This window comes from Microtus oregoni, unplaced genomic scaffold, assembly GCF_018167655.1.
Source record: "Microtus oregoni isolate MIOR12 unplaced genomic scaffold, Mior012 000068F_ref0000429, whole genome shotgun sequence".
NCBI classification, from domain to species: Eukaryota; Metazoa; Chordata; class Mammalia; order Rodentia; family Cricetidae; genus Microtus; species Microtus oregoni.
The window spans coordinates 6,635,438-6,653,885 of record NW_024543975.1 but is presented as its reverse complement, the minus strand read 5'-3'; the positions used below and the strand labels follow the sequence as shown (position 1 = coordinate 6,653,885).

The window sequence follows — 18,448 nt, the reverse complement described above, 5'->3', positions numbered from 1 at the left end:
ATTTTTAACACGCTGTAAATCATTTAAAAATTTTCTTTGTCTTTGACGCTCTCTTTACTGTATCTCTCTCTGTTTTTCTGACCACATGAGTCTTTAATTTACCAAGCAATCTCAGTAGGACTAAAGGTGTGGCTTTGTCGGCTGGATCCAGCCCATTCCTTAGCTTTCCAGCCTCATGGCTGAGGTACTGGCTGTAGCCATGTTTACTGCCACAACTCTATGGCATTTCAAGGTCCCTTCCAGCAAGCGAGCTTCAGCAGCCTGTGCTTGCAAACCACACGGACCGCCTGTGTAAAAGAGTCAGCGTTTGCACTGGCAGGACAGCCCAGAAAGCCAGCATTTTTAAACGGTGCAGCTTTTTTTCCTGCTACGGCTGAAAACCAAAAAGCATGCGTTCAGCTTTTCGTCAACACCAATTAAGTGTTTCGTGGCAGGACCTCTTAATGAGCTGCAGGGTTTTGCAGTTAAAACTGAGTCAGGAAGCTTCTCTTAGATGAGAGTGCTTGCTTGCCTCTAGCAAGCAGGGTGCCAAAAATGCTTTAAAGCCAGAGTTCATGCTGGCAGCACAGCCCCAAGAAGCTGAGCTTTAAATTGACATAGCGTTTTTTCTGCTGCTGTTGCTGAACCAGGAAATCTCTCTACAGCACGCCACCAACAAACAGCAAAAATCTGTGTTAAACTCTCTCTTCCTTATTTTTAAGCCTTCTCAGGTTTTTTAAGTGGGTTTAGTCCATCACGTCGGGCGCCATTTGTAGTAATAAGGGGGACGGGGCTGCTTTCCCAGCACCCTGGCTGCCTGCTCGGCTAGCTTATGCCCTGAAATAATTACACGGACACTGTATTCTTTTAATCACTGCTTGGCCCATTTCTATCTAGCTTCTTCTAGGCTAATTCTCACATATTAATTTAGCCCATTTCTAATCATCTGTGTAGCGCCCCTAGGTGCGCTTACTAGGAAGATTCTAGCCTATGTCCATCCTGGGTCGGAGCTTCATCGCGTGCGTTGGCCTTGGAGCTGGGAGCATAGCCTCTCTCTGAGGCGTTTGCTCTCGAGAGGAGAGCTGTGGAGTCTGAGCTCACTTCCTCTTCCTCCCAGCGTTCTGTTCTGTTTACTCCTCCCACCTATCTTCTAACCAATGAGGGCCAAGCAGTTTCTTTTTATTTAACCAATGACCTTCCTCCATCAGAAGACCAGGTAGGTGACCCAACTGTAGAAGTCTCCCACTCCCTTATTTAGATTTGTACAGATCTAGTCCTCCACCATTCCTTCCCTTCCCTCTCCCATGTTCATTGGCATATCCCAATCCAAACTTGGGCAGAGCCTTCCAGCTGGACAAAATGCCACACTAGCCACCAGATCTCTAGACAGTCTTCCCTCCTGAGGATTTCCTTGAATTTCTCAGAGTCCCCTCAAACATTCTCTCCATTCATCCTCCCCTTCTCATTATTGTGTCTCAGTGCCCAACTCAGAAAACCCATCCCTGTTCACCAAAGGCTATGCTAGCCACCAGAAGTCTTGGTAATTCACCCACCTGCAGACTTCCCCTACTAACTCAGTGCCCTCTTCCCCACAATCTCCCCTTCCCTTTTGCCTTGTCCCAGCCTCTAACTCCCAGCTTTGGAGGAGATTCCATGTAGACCAAAAGCCTTACCTGACTCCAGAAGTCCAGCACTCAACTTCAACAGAGAATACAGGATTCATAGCCTTGAAGACCAGAGAAACAGAAACTAAGGAACAAAATACCCATCTAACAAAGCAAATTTAGAGATTAGCAACTAGAAATATGATCACCTAAGCCCTGTCTATATATCCACCTCAGAACTTATTGCCAGAGCAATATGTTACCACCAGAACCCAACTATCCTACTACAACAGGCCCTGAATATTCAATATTCAAAAGAGCTGAAGCATAAGAAAAACATCTTTAAACCTACTTTAAAAAGATAAAAGTCCATAAACAGGCAGTGAACAAAATCCCTAAAACAGTGGTTCTCAACCTGTAGATTGTGTCCCACTTCACAGAGGTTGCATATCAGATATCCTATATATCTAATATTTCCATTATAATTCTTAACAGTATCAAAATTACATTTATGAAGTAGCAACAAAAACAATTTTATGTTTGGGTGTCATCACAGCATGAGGAACTGTATTAAAGTATTGCAGCATTAGGAAGGTTGAGAACCACTGAACAAAAGCTGGGAGCATTGTGGGAGCCAAAAGGGTCAAGGACATCAAGAGAACACAGCCAACAAAATCAGCAAATCAGGGCTCATAGGGGCTTGAAGAGACTGATGTAGCAATCATGGAGCCTTCATGTGTCTGTGCTAGGTTCTCTGCATATATGTTGGGGTTGTATTGTTTGGTATCCTTGTAAGATTCCTAACGGCCTGAGTTTGGGGTTTCTCTTATTTTTTTTTTTTTTTGACTACACTTGGGAGCCTTTTCTCTCACCGAGTTACTTTTTACAACCTTGATAAGAGTGTTTGTGCTTCGTCTTATTTATTGTAGCTTATTATGCTTATTTTGGTTGGTATTCCTAGAAAGACTGCTGGTTTTCTGAAGAGGTTCAGAGAACTGGATCTGAGCAAGAGGGGAGGTAGTTGGGGGATTGGGAAACTGAAGGGAGAGGAAGATGTGTTTGCTATGTATTATGTGAGAGAATATAAGTTTTAGACAAAGACGAAAAGTAAAAAAAAAAAGAAAAGCTGAGCTGATACTGGCCCACTCTGGGTGTGGTCTTATGTACTATAAATGCACATGAAAAGCATAGCCAGGCTTTTATTTTCCTGTTGTATTTAGTTCCAGTTCCCAGCACACGCAGAGGACTGTGGATCACTACACTTACTGTAAGATTATCCCCCAATACATATACATTTGTTATACTACATTCAAAGCTAATGTGAAACTCTTTTTACTATAGCAATTTGGCACCCAAAATGGGGTGATGGGAGATGTCCTTTTGTGTATGTGTTGCTTTTATTGGTTTATAAATAAAACTGTTTCAGCCAATGTCATAGCAGAGTAATGTCAGAGAGTCAGAGAGCAAGTCCAAACAGATATATATATATATATATATATATATATATATATATATATATATATATATAGAGAGAGAGAGAGAGAGAGAGAGAGAGTAGGCAGAGTCAAGGAGATGTCACATGGTTGCCAAAGAAGAAAAACTCTGAAACCCTACTGGTAGTCCACAGCCCAGTGATGATACACAGATTAGTAGGAATGGGTTAATTTGAGATGTAAGTGCTAAGTAGGAATATGCCTGAGTCATTGCCCAAGCAGTGTTGTAATGAATATAGTTTCTGTGTGATTTTTCAGGTCTGGGAGTCTGGGAAATGAAGGAGCAGTCTCTGTTTACATGTAGTCACTTGGAGTAATGTACCCTTTTTTCAGTAAACTTTTTCCTTTTAATCTATACCATCTCTGAAAATATGGATGCATATGTTTGTAGACATATCTGTGTACTTATTTGCATTAGAGACTTGACTCATTTACTTGGTGTACGTACACCTTACGTATTCTGAACATGTTAGAGTAATTGAAATAAAGCCATAAACATTTGTAAGACATTTCTTAGATAGACAAGTATAACAAGATATATTATCAAAGTTAAATGAAATGCTCTTAAATTAAAACATTAATATTTACAAAAACATATGCCTTATTTTCTATTCTGTGAGTTTTTACTGTAACATTGGCAAGAGAAAATGTAAGTGAAAACCTAAAGATAAGCCATTGTCTACATCATAACTTGTTTCTTGTGGGTTAGGTACATAGAGATATTTGCTTATAAAAAGAAATAGTCAAAAGGAACAGAATATTTATACAATATGAAAGCTTTCAAACTCTGATTGTCTCATATCAGTGTGGTCTCCTATCAGTACCTTTCTGCCTTTTTATCCTTGTCTATAGGTGCTAATCTATCCATAAAGACAGAATATTTCTGATTTGATCATACATTATCTGACACATTTTATTTTCCAGCAGTGTTTATAACCATTCAGTAGAAATGAAAAAAATAAACCCTGCAATTAAAATCATAACATTACTATTAAGAGACTTCACCTTTTAATTAAATATCTTCATGGACTATTTGCTCATATCAAAAGTTTTCTCTTCTTTCACCTGAGAAGTTATTCATCCAGCTAAGTAATTGCCATACAAGTATGAGGACTGTTATGTCCAGAATGTGGGGTAGAGCGTCCGAACTCATATGTAAAAGCAAAAGAGTCTTTATTCAAGCTCTAGCTTGCACCCTCTGTGTGTCCAATGCAGTAGTGTATTAGTAGACTGCAGAGCCTGGGAAGGGTAAGATTTCTATCATAGTAAAGGCTAGGGGTAAAGGAATTTCTAGGTTTCAAGACCCTGATTGGCTCACATTTGTCTAGGGTTGTCTTGACAAAAGTGAAATAGGTGTGTGCTGGGCTCAGAGACCTGAGGTGATCTTTTCTAATCTTACCTAACAGTTGTAATGTTTGGAATATGGTAGTCCCATCAGATGCTAGCCCATCCTAAGGTAGTGTCAATTTATGGCTTTTCCGGGAACCATTTACTGACTGCAGGTAAACCAAAACTCAAGCCTACTTTTTATCTAGTTTTTCTTGAGCCTGTCATGGCAGCAGTATATCCAAGATGCCCCGAGACCCACAAGGACCATAGTTAAGTTCCTAGAGAACCATTGCAAAAATATGGTGGGCTACAGCCTGCCTGCATTTCTATAGCATGGGATTAAGAGACAGAAGTTTCTCAGTAAATGTTGAGTAAATAGACTAGCCAAAATGGTGAACTATAGGTTCAGAGAGAAACCCATTTCATATATAAGTGGTAAGCAATCAGTGTCAACTTTGGGTCTATACTTGCATGTGCCCACATACATACATGAGTAGTAGCACACATATCTTCCCATGTACATATAACATGCTTGTAAATATTCTTGGAAACATAGCACACACTTGCAAATTCGAAAGAATGCTCTCAGTTTATAGGTAGATCTCCTGTGTACAGTTTAACATAGTACTTGTATAAATATATAAATACAGGAATCAGAATTTGAAAGATCTTTCATTCCCACTATAACTGAGGCTCCTGGCTATGCATTCACCTAAAATATTCTATTATAATCTTTCTAAGCCACTTCTAATCCATACACATGAATTCACTGAAAACCCCACTTGTCCCTGCTCACTCCTGTTGTCCCTTTTACTCCTGTTCCTTTCCTCTTCACTCTGAGAATCAGTGTGCAAACTGAGTTAAGTGAGGGAGAAAGTCAGGGCAGCATATATCTCTCTTCACGGTAGCCTGTGAGTCTTTTGGTGAGCAGAGGCACTGTGGTCATTCCTGAAAACATATTTCATGTAACTCTTTCTCAGTATTGCCAACACAAAGCCCTTTGAAAAGGCTTTCTAAAAATGCCTGTGTCTCATAAAAAAATAAAGATGACTTCTCTCATCTCCCAGTTCATTTCTGGTAGAGGCCACGCTGCTAAAACCACTTACTGCCCTGACTACTGACACTGTGTAAGAGAGCTCCTTTTGTCACTGCTACTGTGTCATCCAGAGTTTTCTAACCACCGAAGCTTCCCATGCTTTCCAGACTCATTCCCTGAGGCTTGACACTAAAAGTAAAGGATGTCAGTCTTCCTGAGTATTCTCATCAAGAAATTGCTTCTCTTCTATTCCAAGGTAGCTACTGGTAGGTTAAGGTGTGTCTCATTATTTGGGGGAGCGGGTCTTCCCCCTAGCCCCAGGAATCTATTTTGGAAATGTTTCAGTAGAAAGCTCAATTTCAAGCCCCCTTTCCTGGGAGTTGCTGCAGTCCAGACTCTACCTCTGAGGAAACGTCTAGAATGTTTGGGTGGGGCTCCCCCCCAGCCACTGGCATCCATTTTAGAATGTTAGAGTGGAAAGTTCCATTTCCAGCCCCCTCCATTGGGATTTACCATAGTCTAGACTTTACCTCCAAGAAAGCCTGCCAAACGGTGACCCCTCTGCAGAGAGGGTTAAGACAACTCTCATAGACTAAACTGCCCCCAGAGAAGGAACATGTGGTCTTTCAGGTTATCCTTTTCCCTCTTTGTGTTCTCTTGGAGGGCCACCTGGGAGCACAGGCAGGCATTAAACCTGTGCTCTTTCTAATTTGGTTTGGTTTGGTCTAATTTGGATTACTGAGTCTGCTAAGAGGTTTGTTGTGCAAGCTACAGAACCATACTAGGAATATCAACCAAGTTGAAATGGTCAGCAGAGGCACAGCATCATTGGCAGCTGTCTCCTTCAGGGTATGGAGATAGTCTCAAAAAAGGCTGGTAACTTCAACAAACTCTGAAAGATCACAGAGCTAGCTGATATAAACCCAGCCATTTTGATAAACTGATTACAAGAGACTACTGTTCAACACACTCAACTGGACCCAGCTTCCCCAGTAGGAGCCACAGTCCTAGTTATCCATTTCATTTCACAGTCAGCACCAGATATTAGAAAAAAATAAAAAGAAGCTGAGGAGGCTCCCCAAACACACACACACACACACACACACACACACACATATATATATATTAAAAATATTATATATACTATATATTATATATAGTAAAAATGGCGTTTAATATTTTTAATGCTCAAGAAGAGGCAGCTGAGTCCTCCCAAAAGACAAGACTGCAATAGGTGGCTATGCTCCAAGCCCAAGCCCTAGCAGCTGCCCTTGAGGCTACTGGGACCTCCAGAAGGGGGACAAGGGAAGTGGACCATGAGACTCCATCCCACCCATGCTCAGTCTAAGTCATCTTCACCAGGAGCCAGCCACAAATGTGGCCTTAATGATCATTTGGCACAATACTGAACCTAAGCCTCCACTGCCTATAAGGCATGTTCTATCTGCCAGCTTGAACACTGGAAATCACAATGCCCCATGCAGGTTCATCCTTTATGCCATGACATAGAGATCCAGCTTCACCAACACAGGCAAGTGAGACTGTGCCAGCCATCAAACTACTCATCCTAGTAGAGGATTGACACGGCCCAGACTTGGTGATACCCATCGCCCTCTCCGAGCCTAGGGTAATGCTGCAGGTAGTAGGTAAGTTCATTTCTTTTCTGTTGGACACGAGAGCTACCTACTCTCTATTATCGTCTCACTTGGGCCCTACATTTCCCTCACCAATTTTAGTCATGGGGGTAGATGGGACCTTCTCCTTCCTACTTAAGACCATATCACTGCCCTGCATTCTTGCAGGACCATTCTTTACTCATTCTTTCCTAGTCACACCTGCTTTACCTGAATCTCTATTTGGTCAGGATATTCTCAGCCACTTCAGGGCCACACTCACCTTGACTCCCAAACCCTCTCCTGAGTCCCACTTTCTTCTCACCTTAATAGGCTCACAAGTTCCTATCTCAGACTGTACTGTCCCTATCCTTCCTGATCCAGTAGATCCCCAAATATGATGGAGGAAGGTCACTGGTTAATTAATAAAGAAACTGCTTGGCCCTGATAAGTTAGAACATAATTGGGTGGAGTAAACAGAACAGAATGCTGGGAGGAAGAGGAATTGAGGTAAGACTCCTCAGACAGATGCCAGCCCGCTGCTTTCCAGGGCAGACACGATGAAGCAAGCCGCCAGGTCAGACATGCTGAATCTTTCCTGGTAAGACTGGTGTTACACAGATTATTAAAAATGGCTTAGGCAAAATATGAGAATTAGCCCATGAGAGGCTAGAGCTAGTGGGCCAAGCAGTGTTTAAATGAAAACAGTTTGTGTGTTGTTATTTTGGGGCATAAGCTAGCCAGGCCGCTGGGAGCTGGGTGGTAGGAACACAGGTCTGCAGCTCCCTCAACATAAGTATGGGATATTTTTATTCCCATGGTTGCTACTCACTACCAGCTAGTTCTAGTTCACCTTAAAGACCCTTCTTCCTTCCCTTCCAGACCCCAGTTTCCTTTTCCTGAAACCCACCATGGAGGTCTTAAGCCTATTATTGCCTGTCTCCTATCTCAAGGACTTTTAATTCCTATTGGCTCAACCTGCAACACTCCCATTATTCCTGTGCATAAACCTTCTGGTGCTTACCATTTGGTTTAAGACTTCTACCTTATAAATGAGGCTGTTAATCCTATTCATCCAGTGGTTAACAATCCATACAATCTCCTGTCTAATGTTCCTTCTGTCACCCCCTACTTTACTGCTCTGGACCTAAAAGTTGCTTTCCTTATTGTCCCTTTACAAGCTGACTCACTCTTGCTCTTTGCCTTCACCTGGGAGGACCCTGACTTCCAGTCCTCTAGACAGCTTACATGGACTGCTCACCCTCAGGTTTTTGGGATAGCCCCCATTTTTTCGGCCATGCTGTGGCTTAGGATCTCTCGAGCTTTGACCCTGGTCCTAGCATACTTCTCCAGTATGTTGATAATCTCCTTCTCTGCAGTCCCACATTGCCTCTGTCCCAACAGACCACCTCTGTGCTCCTGAACTTTCTTGGATCTCTGAGATATGGAGTCTCACCACCTAAGCTGTTCTCTCCCATGGTGGTATATTTGCATATTCAACTCAGCCCAGGGTCTAAGACCCTCAACTCTGACAGGGTCTATGCCCTCAGCAACCTCAGAATCTCTTAATTTTGGCCTGATGGAATTCTTGCATCACTAGATTCCTAACTTTGCCAATATAGCTAAGCCTCTGTACCAGGCAGCCAATGGGGCCTCTTACCCACCCAGCCACTGTAACTTCTCTCTACTATGAGATGACCTTCTAACAGCCCCTGCTCTTGCTTTTCTAGACCCTGTGAGACCTTATCCCCTTTATACATATGAAAGGTCACAAGTGACCATGGGAGTTCTAACTCAACAGGTTGGGCCTTTGAATTGTCTGTTACCTTTTTGTCTGAACAGCTGGAACTCACCATCTGTGGATGGCAGCCATGCTTGAGAGATTTGGCAGCAGCAGCTGAACTCACCCAGGAGGCTCTCAAGATCACCCTGTCCAGGCCAATCATGGTATATTCCGCACATCACCTCTTAGACCATCTGAGTCATTCCTCCCTCCCTCTCTCTCCTTGGGCCTTCATTGAAAGACCCTCAGAGAGAGGTATCTATCGAGGAGTCCTCCACCCAAGAACCAGAAACAATCCACTGGATGTAAAAGCATGAGACAGTTTATTGGATACATAGGTGCCTGTGGATGCTACAGCAAACAAGTTACTGAGCATGCCGGGCTGAGGGCTCATCATGTATTTATAGGGATTTAGGAGTTACATAAGAGGCTGCATACCAACAAGCAATTTATTGGTTCTCAAATTGGTGGGCTTAGCTCACCCTAGGAATGACCCCATGTCTATTCTTGAATTTCCCTGAAAAACCATAAGGACAGATAATACACCCTGCAGCAAGTTGACAGTTTAGATAGAATGCCTTGGGGGTGGAGTATTCCTTCTCCTCAGTCTAGTCAGTGAGTCTGCAACACATAGATATCCAGTTTTAGCATCAGCTGAGCCTGGGGGCCCAGCTAAGTTTCAGCAGAGTTCAACATAGTACATGGACACGCGGGTCTTTCAAGTATGGGGGGTCTTTCATCATGAGTACAAGTCTTTCACTTACTGTTTCTAGAAAACTCCCAAATTAACATGGCATCCAGTCCTGCCCTAAACCCTGCAAATTTCTTTCCTGTTTCCTCCCCATCTGGTACCTCCTCACTCTTCTCCAGAGGCTATGGAGGCCTTATGCTCACCTCAGCCCTGTATCTTAGACTAGCCACTTATATATCCCCAACTCATCCTGTTTGTTGATGGAAATTACCTTAGAGACAAACCAGAAAAACAGCCAGGCAGCATCGGCAGTGTTCACGTCCACTAACACAATTGAAGTGACATGCCTGCCAATGGGAACCCCCTCACAAAAAGCCAAATTAATTGCCTTGAATAGAGCACTCCAGTTACCCAAGGGCCAATGGACTAACTGGCCGTAAATATGCCTTCTTAATAGCCCATACCCATTCTGTACTCTGGAATGAAAGGGGCTTCCTTATTACCAAGGACACTCCCATAGTTAATGGATCCCTTTTATAGCCCGCCTCTTGGAGGCCCTCCAGCTCCCTGCAGTAGTAGCCATAATTCACTGTCAGGGACACCAGTCTTCCAAAGATCCAGTGGCCTTAGGCAATGCCAAGGCTGACTCAGTAGCCAGGGGGCTGGCCTCTAGCTCCTCTGATTCCACAGAACATATTTTGTTCTTGACTACATCCTATCAGCCCTGTTATCAACCGAAAGAGAGGGATGAGCTCATAAGGAAATTTGCCACAGAAACAAAGGATGGGTAGTTCTGCTTAAATAACTGTTTCCTCCTTCCTCAAGACCAGGCAGTGCTGATAATTTCAGACATCCACTAGACCTTACACACAGGCGCCAAAGCTTTGTTCCTTTCTTAGAGCCCCTCTTTGACTCCACCCATATCTGAGATCAATCTAATTATTCTCTCCTAGACATGTGCCATTTCATCTCCACCAAGACACAGATGCCTGAGGTCTCCAAGATGGCAGTAAAATGGATGCCTCTTCCACCACACCTCCTGCTGAGAGTTATCCCAAGAACTGTAAATGCTCCCTTCTCGCACATCACCCCATGCCTGCAGGGTGTATCCAGATTTAAGCCAGCACACCCTACACCCAGAGAATCTGGTATGTTTGGTTGGAAGCATCACCTCAACCCCTAACACACATATATCCAAAGAATGTGGAATGCTTGGGTGGTCCTTCATCAGGCATCCATTTGGGAATATTTGAGTGAGTGGAAAGTTCCATTTTAATTCCCCTCCCCTGGGAGTTGCTGCAGTCCAGACTCCACCTCTGAGAAATAGTCTGGAATGTTTGGGTGGGCCCTCATACCAGCCCCTAGCATCAATTTTTGGAATGTTTAAGTGGAAAGTTCCATTTCAAGGTTCATATTGATACTTACCTGCATTATATCCATATCTATATAAAACATAAATAATGATATATTTTCAGCTACATTCTTACTTACAGTGGGACTTTTTACATACACATTATTGTTAGATAAAACACTGATGGTTGAAAAGCAGTGTGAAACACAAAAAGTTTCACATGGTTAAATTTGAATTCCTTACCTCTGTGTACATAAAGATAATATAACTGAAACAGGGCCATCTCCAAAAAAGCATGTTTCTCCCTATTAAGTGTTATAATAAATACTCAAGATTTAACCCTTCTAGCCAGGCAGTAATGGCACATGCCTTTAATCACAGCACTTAGGAGTTAGAGGCAGGCATAACTCTGGGAGTTTGAGGCCAACCTGGTCTACAAAAGCTAGTTCCAGGACAGGCACCAAAGCAACACAGACAAACCTTATATTGAAAAACAAAAAACAAAACAAAACAAATAAACAACAACAAAAAAAGATTAAACCATTCCTTCTCACAGATTAAATCCTATGAGGGGTATTGTCATCAAAGCCTTTTTTTTTCTTTCATGAATCAGTGATCTATGTAGACGAGGAGAAAAATTGTAAAAGCCAGAAGTGATGGATTACTCTGAGGAAATAGTATCCTTCCAGACAGAGCAGGAACTGAACTGAACACAAAGAGACTGTTATAACATCTACAGTGCCTTCACAGACTCAAGACAGACATGCTCCAAGGGGAGGACTAAGGAGGAACTAAGAGGAGAAAGAATGGTAGAGTAGACACAGATTCTTATCCATGACTAAGAAGATATGTGCAATTAACAAGCACTTGACAAGGAAAAATTAGTTTTCTTCAACAGAATCTCACTGGGTTTCCTAAACACAGTGCAGTGTAAATTCCATATCCTAGAGTAGCTGACCAATGTAAAATGAACCCAAAGATATTTTTGTAGATGTTTTGTCCCATACTGCTTTGCTTGAACATTGTCTTATTGATATTTTATTTGTATATTGAGTCCTCAATGAGTGTGTGTGTTTTTTTCCTTTTAGTTTTATTATAATAAAAAAACAGAGATGGCAAAGAATGGGGGAGGTGGGGATGTGGAGAGGTTCTGAAATGATAACAATAACAACAACAACAAAGATTTGATTTAAAAATCTTTACTACTCACAGGTTCAAATGTATTTCATTGTTCTTCAAAACAAACTCAATATAGAAACAACAGTAAGTCATAAATGTTCAAGTAGCTTTTAAAATTTCAAAACATTACTGAGAAGGAAAGGTACATTAGAGTGTGACTTTCAAGTTGAAGTAAGACTAAGCTCCTCTTCTTGAATTAAGGCTGAAGAAGGTAACCCAGAATGCTGAATAGCTTCCTGGAAGTCAGCCAAAGTCTTAGAGACAGGGTCTGCTCCTGCTGTTAGGAGTTCCACAAGTAGATCAAGTTTACAATTGTCACACAAATGTAAAGAGCCTACGTGTGTTCTGTGCAGGCTCTCTAGCTGTTGGGTCTGAGTCTATAAATTTCTATGAACCCAGGTTAGTTGTTTCTGTATGTTTCCTTGTGATGACCTTGGCCTACCTGACTCCTACAACCCTTTCTCACTCATTTCAACAGATGGGAGGCTTGCCCCTTTCTGAACAGAAACAGGGGATGAGTGAATTGGGGTCAGGTAGGAGGAGATAAATAGGAGGAAAGGAGGGAGGGAAAACTTCTATCAGATATAAAAAAAATGAATAAATAAATTTAATTAAAAATAAAATAAGTTCTGCGTACTGTTCCTTCAAGATTTTCTGTTTCCCAGCATCCACATCAGGCAGCTCCATACAGCCTGTAACATAAGCCCCAGGGTGATGATGATCCTTCAATATACATGATTTAAAATAAAATAAAAGCTTTTTTGAAAATTTTAACTCAATATCTGGGTCTGTTGTTGGAATTGCTGAATTATTAAGAGCATATTGAAACTAAACATCTATGTTTTTGTGCTCTCTGCAAAAGAAGACTGAATGTTTTTATATAAAACTCAGAGATGACTTAAATGGACCTAATGAGTATTTTAAGTTGAAACAATTTAAGTTTCACCTGTTGAGTTTTATTGGTTACACGGGTCAGGAGGCCAATGTATAATTAATTGTAGAAGGAAATGTTCTAGGAATGTCTTGATGGGAAAAAAGCAAGCATGTGCAGAAAAGAGGCACATTTGTAAACTAAAATCAAAATGTACCCTACTTTAACCGGCATTCTTTCATGTAGAAGATATGCTGATTTTCTCTTTTGATTCAGTTTCTATATAAAGGCCTCTATTAGAACAGGATAGTTCACACCACCCACTATCTAATCATTTGTTTCAGGTGTACAGTTGGATAAGTTTCCTGGTTATGTAATTTGCTGCAGTGCAAAAAGTAAACCTTAAAAAATGAGTAGGCATAAATAAAAGTGGCATTATGCAGGCTGAGTAGATTGTACTTATATACATTGGCATACAGTACATATATATACATACACATTTTTATCTAGAATAACAGTTAATTAAATGAAGTTTTCAATTTTAAAAAAGCAAAGTAGTATGTAGCAGAGGGTTAAGAGAGGGAAGGAAGGGGAAATGATACGCTATGATCCAAAAAATTAAGGAATATTAAAAAATAAAGAAAACATTGGAAAATGAGAAAAAAAGATGTGTTGACTGCATCTGAAATTTATGTAGGTTTCTATTAATTTCCTTAGAAAAAAAAGTCATCTTCATAAAATGTCTTCACATCAGGCCATTTTCAATCTTGGGCCACAAACCAGAGTTCTATTGGACAATATATTGTCTCACTTAGGGACCATTTAATTCCTTTTATGTGAAGGCCTAAGGATTTATAAAGAAGACATTATATCTAAGAAGACTTAGATATTAACTTACTATGAAGGGTGACATGTTTTGTCCATCATCTCTGATCTTTCCTTTTCAAGTTTTATTTTTCAAGACAGAATCTTGCAATGTAGTTCAAATTTGCCTGCAACTTTGTGTATAGCCCCTGCTTACACCTAAATGTATGGTTTTCAATCATCAGCCATCAACATATGCTTCTCTTTTAAAGCCAAAAACGGGGAGGGGAGCTGATAGAACCTTGGGTGTGGCAAAATGCAAGCATCTAGGACTGCCAAGGATATGAACAACTGGATAACCACCATAAACTGACTGTTCATGCACACTTTAGCATTGCCTGGGCATAGATGATGATGATGATGATGATGATGATGATGATGATGATGATGATGATGATGGTGATGATGATGGTGATGATGATGATGATGATGGTAATGGTTATCAGCATCCCCCATGATGGGTTTATAGGCAAGTTTTTTACATTTACTACTGGACTAGAATTCTCTATGTAGACCAAGCTAACTTCAAACCAGCAGCAAGCCTCCTTTTGAACTTCCCCAATACTTGAAAAATATGTATGGCTCACTGTGCTGGCTTTAGTTTATTTGATATTTACTTGAAGATCTCTTTACCTTTGAGCCTGTGAATATCAACCTAGGAACACCATGGATGGAAATACAGCTTTTGTTCTATTTACAAAAGTGAAGATTTTATTTTTTTATACCTTATTCTTCTCTTGCATTTTGTTGAACAGACTGAATGAATTGGCTTTTTAAATATATTTTTCTCAATATAGCTTAAGTAAGCTATATTTTCTGCATTTGGTTTTTAACTTAAGCATTCTTTACTCACTCTGGCCCTGATCTTTCCTAATTGTTGATATTCACTTACTTTCCTTCAGCTCAAAGTTGCTATCTTAATTCTTCCTCTGGTCTTTTCCACAAACTCTAATAGCTTCTTACCCTGTTCAAACACCAGGTTGAAAACTAAATACCACATGGTTTAGTTTCTTTTTGGTGGTACCGCATATTCAGATTTAAGTGTGTCATTTATTATTACTTTAGATTTTAAGATCTAACTTGCCACTGAAGTCATTGTTTTGCTTTAAACAGATTTTCAAGTGTAATCCTTGAAACATCTTTATAAAAGGTAAATTAAAAGGAAAGGTTTTATTTTATAAATTACTATTTAATAACTGCATCACATTAATCAAAAGGAGTAATTTACACATTATCTAGGTGATAACAAAGAAAAAATGATATTTATTATTTGTAGACTACATGTCCAAAATTATGTTAGTATGTGTTGCATTGTCCCAGAAGAACATTTCTAAAAATGTATTTAGTTTCTGTATGTGATATCATGGCGGCAAAGTTATTCTAAATTCCACCAAATAGATCACCATGTCCCAGAAGCACTGCTGCACTGTACTGAAACAAATTCCTCTCAGTCCTCGTGCAGTTAGGGTACCAACTGTATAGATAAATTGCTATTTTTTAAATGACTTTAAGATCTTTAAAAACTGTTGTTTGGGTGTATCCAGATGGCTCAGCAAGCAAAGTACTTCCTTGCAAATCTGCTAACTACAAAACAACAAAAATAACAACACGCACACACACACACACACACACACACACACACACACACCTTAATAAGTAAAGCAAATTTTTATATTTTTATATTCTTGTTTTATTCTTGTTTTAAGTTTGTCATGGCTAGTTACACACAAAAAATAAATGATACAGGAAGTTTTATATTCAGGCTCTCTATTTTTCATAGAATCTCCTAGCACAAACAGTCTGACTCTTTGTCCTGCTAAACTGCTTTGCAGCCCAATTGATTTCTTCAAGTGTGTACAACTGTGATGACTTTTTTGCATTACACAAATTATCATCTCAGACACGGTTTGAGTATGTTGATGTTCACACATTCTTGACACCATTTGTCGTCTAAGAGCTAGGACATACACCCATCAGTCTAGGTTAATTTTAAGACAGTCTACACATAGTCAAGAGAATTAACTATGTGACCTTTGCGGCTTCCTTCTAGCAGCCTGCTTCTATGATTAATGTTTGCTCACCTCTTTCATGGCAGCATTTAATGGTGCTAATTTACTATACCTTATGAAAAATCAGAACCCTCAATTCTCTTTTATAATACTCTATAATTGCCAAACAGGAAGCTTAAATTTGCAATCCTGAGGGATGATGAATCCAAGTGCAGGAAGATAAAATAATCATTTGCATAGAATTCTTAGCATAGAAAATGGGTAAGTATTTTGATCATTTAATAGCATATAAAAGGTAATTATTGCATTTACAAACATTGACATGTGTTCTTTAAGGTAATATCCACCTTAATAAGAAGGTTATGAAGGGTCTGTGGGCAAAATATACCTTATTAAGTTATTCAGATATTTTTCCTCTAAGTTTTAGAACAAAAAAAATTATTTCTTAAAAAAAAATGTTTGAATACCTCTATGTTTTATCTGATCATTTCACTTTGAGTGGTTATTTAATGGATAATTAATGACAAGACTAGATGACAAAACCATTTGGCAATTTGTTCTCTGAGCTCTGCATATGTACTGTGACATGAAGCGATGCACACTCACATCCAGGAACCCACAAACAAACACAATTTTTAAAAAATGTCTTTATTGCCTTTCTGCCCATTGACGTGGCCGAGGAAGCATCGCTGAAGGCTCTGGTTTCCTTGCCATCCTGTCTAAGTCAGAGTCTCCCAAGGAGCCGGAACAGCTGCGGAAGCTCTTCATTGGAGGGCTGAGCATCGAAACAACTGACGAGAGTCTGAGGAGCCATTTTGAGCAATGGGGAACACTCACGGACTGCGTTGTCATGAGAGATCCAAACACCAAACGATCCAGTGGCTTTGGGTTTGATACATACGCCACTGTGGAGGAAGTGGATGGCGCTATGAATGCGAGACCCCATATGGTGGATGGAAGAGTTGTGGAACCTAAGAGAGCTGTGTCAAGAGAGGATTCTCAGAGACCAGGTGCCCACTTAACCATGAAAAAGGTCTTTGTTGGTGGTATTAAAGAAGACGTGGAAGGACATCACCTAAGAGATTATTTTGAGCAGTATGGGGAAATTGAAGTGACTGAAATCATGACTAACAGAGGCAGTGGAAAGAAGAGAGGTTTTGCTTTTGTCACCTTTGATGACCATGACTCCATGAACAAGATTGTTATTCAGAAATACCATACTGTGAATGGGCACAACTGTGAAGTAAGAAAAGCCCTATCCAAGCAGGAGATGGCTAGTGCTTTGTCCAGTCAAAGAGGTGGAAGTGGTTCTGGAAACTTTGGTGGTGGTTGTGGAGGCGGTTTTGGCAGCAATGACAATTTTGATCGAGGGGGAAACTTCAGTGGTCGTGGTGATATAACAAAGCTGAGTGTTATATCAATCTCGTGCTTAAGGGCTAGGGATTTCCAGAGAGCCATTTATCTCTAGTCCTCTATAGAGGACTAAAGAAGCTGAGTTATACACATGAAGGAATGCAGCAACTGTAACAGTAACAGCATCAGGGTTAGTGGACTCACTGACCAGTTGAATAAACTTTCCAGAACTGAAGGCAAGATGGCAGCAAAAGGAAAGCTTCTTCCCTTAAACCTCATTTAATCTACCTTTTTCCTGTGGATCCCCTTTAGTCTAGCTTTTTCCAGTGAACCTCCAGTAGACTAACTACCACTAGAAATTTCTAACCACATTTAAGTTGGGTCTTCCAACTTTAAATAACATGATCATGAAAATGCATTACAGATGTCTATAATGTGTGTGTTTTAGTTTATGTCAGATATAGTCAAACTGACAATTACAAGTAACCACTACGGGCGATTAATTTAAATTTTTCATTGTAATCTATACATAATCAGAATGGTCTGCTCATGTAGTTAATGCTTTCACAGTTCTTAAATGTATATGGTCAAGGCTTGCCTTTGTGGAGCTAATTATGTGAGGAATTATTTCTTATACTACTTGTCCTCTCTTAGAAATAATCATAATTGTTTAAATTGTTGAATTTTAGGAAATCCTTGGATTAAATTTCAATATTTGGGAAATGAGACATTCCTAGATATAATAGAGTTCAAGTTTCCCTGTCACCAACAGCACTTCTCCCTCCAGTTTGATACCTGCTTAAGAAAATCTTAAAAATTAAATACTGATGGAGTCCAAAAAGATAGATCATGTGATTAGAGGAATGATTAGGATTTAAAACAGTAGTTTCCATCACGACTTTTTCAATCACTTTATCACTACTCTATTCACAATAATAATGAAAATGCAATGATCCTAAATTTCTTTCAACTGATAATTAATGTTTAAAGTATGGTACATATACAATATGGAATACTATTTAGGTATAAAATAAAATTAAGTCATGAAGTTCACAGATAAAAAGATGGAACTAGGAATGATCCTCTTGACCTGGACTCCTCCATAAAATTTTCTATATATTTTTTCACTATAGTATGCTACATTAAATGCTCAGATATGAATATTTTTCCAATTATAACTACAAAAAATAGAAATTTAAAATGGGACCATTGTCAAGATAAGATTTTTGGAAGCAATAGAAAAAGTATAGCAGGGATTTTATCTGAGCATGGAAAAGAGAAAAGAGAAAGGAG

The 18,448-nt window shown here is 40.0% G+C and overlaps 1 protein-coding gene across 1 annotated transcript; it reads left to right on the top strand.

The window, feature by feature from the left end:
- Positions 1–10,483: 10,483 nt before the first annotated feature.
- Positions 10,484–17,270, top strand: LOC121440544 (heterogeneous nuclear ribonucleoprotein A1-like). The gene is made up of 2 exons (XM_041641276.1): positions 10,484–10,676; positions 16,483–17,270. Exons 1-2 carry the CDS (start codon positions 10,484–10,486, stop codon positions 17,268–17,270), a joined length of 981 nt encoding a protein of 326 aa, XP_041497210.1.
- The last annotated feature ends 1,178 nt before the right edge of the window (positions 17,271–18,448 follow it).

Coding starts and splice junctions, on each gene's coding strand:
- LOC121440544 (XM_041641276.1), top strand. CDS start 10,484: ATGTGCCATTTCATCTCCACCAAGACACAGATGCCTGAGGTCTCCAAG. Junction 10,677..16,482: donor CCCTACACCCAGAGAATCTG/GTATGTTTGGTT, acceptor GACGTGGCCGAG/GAAGCATCGCTGAAGGCTCT.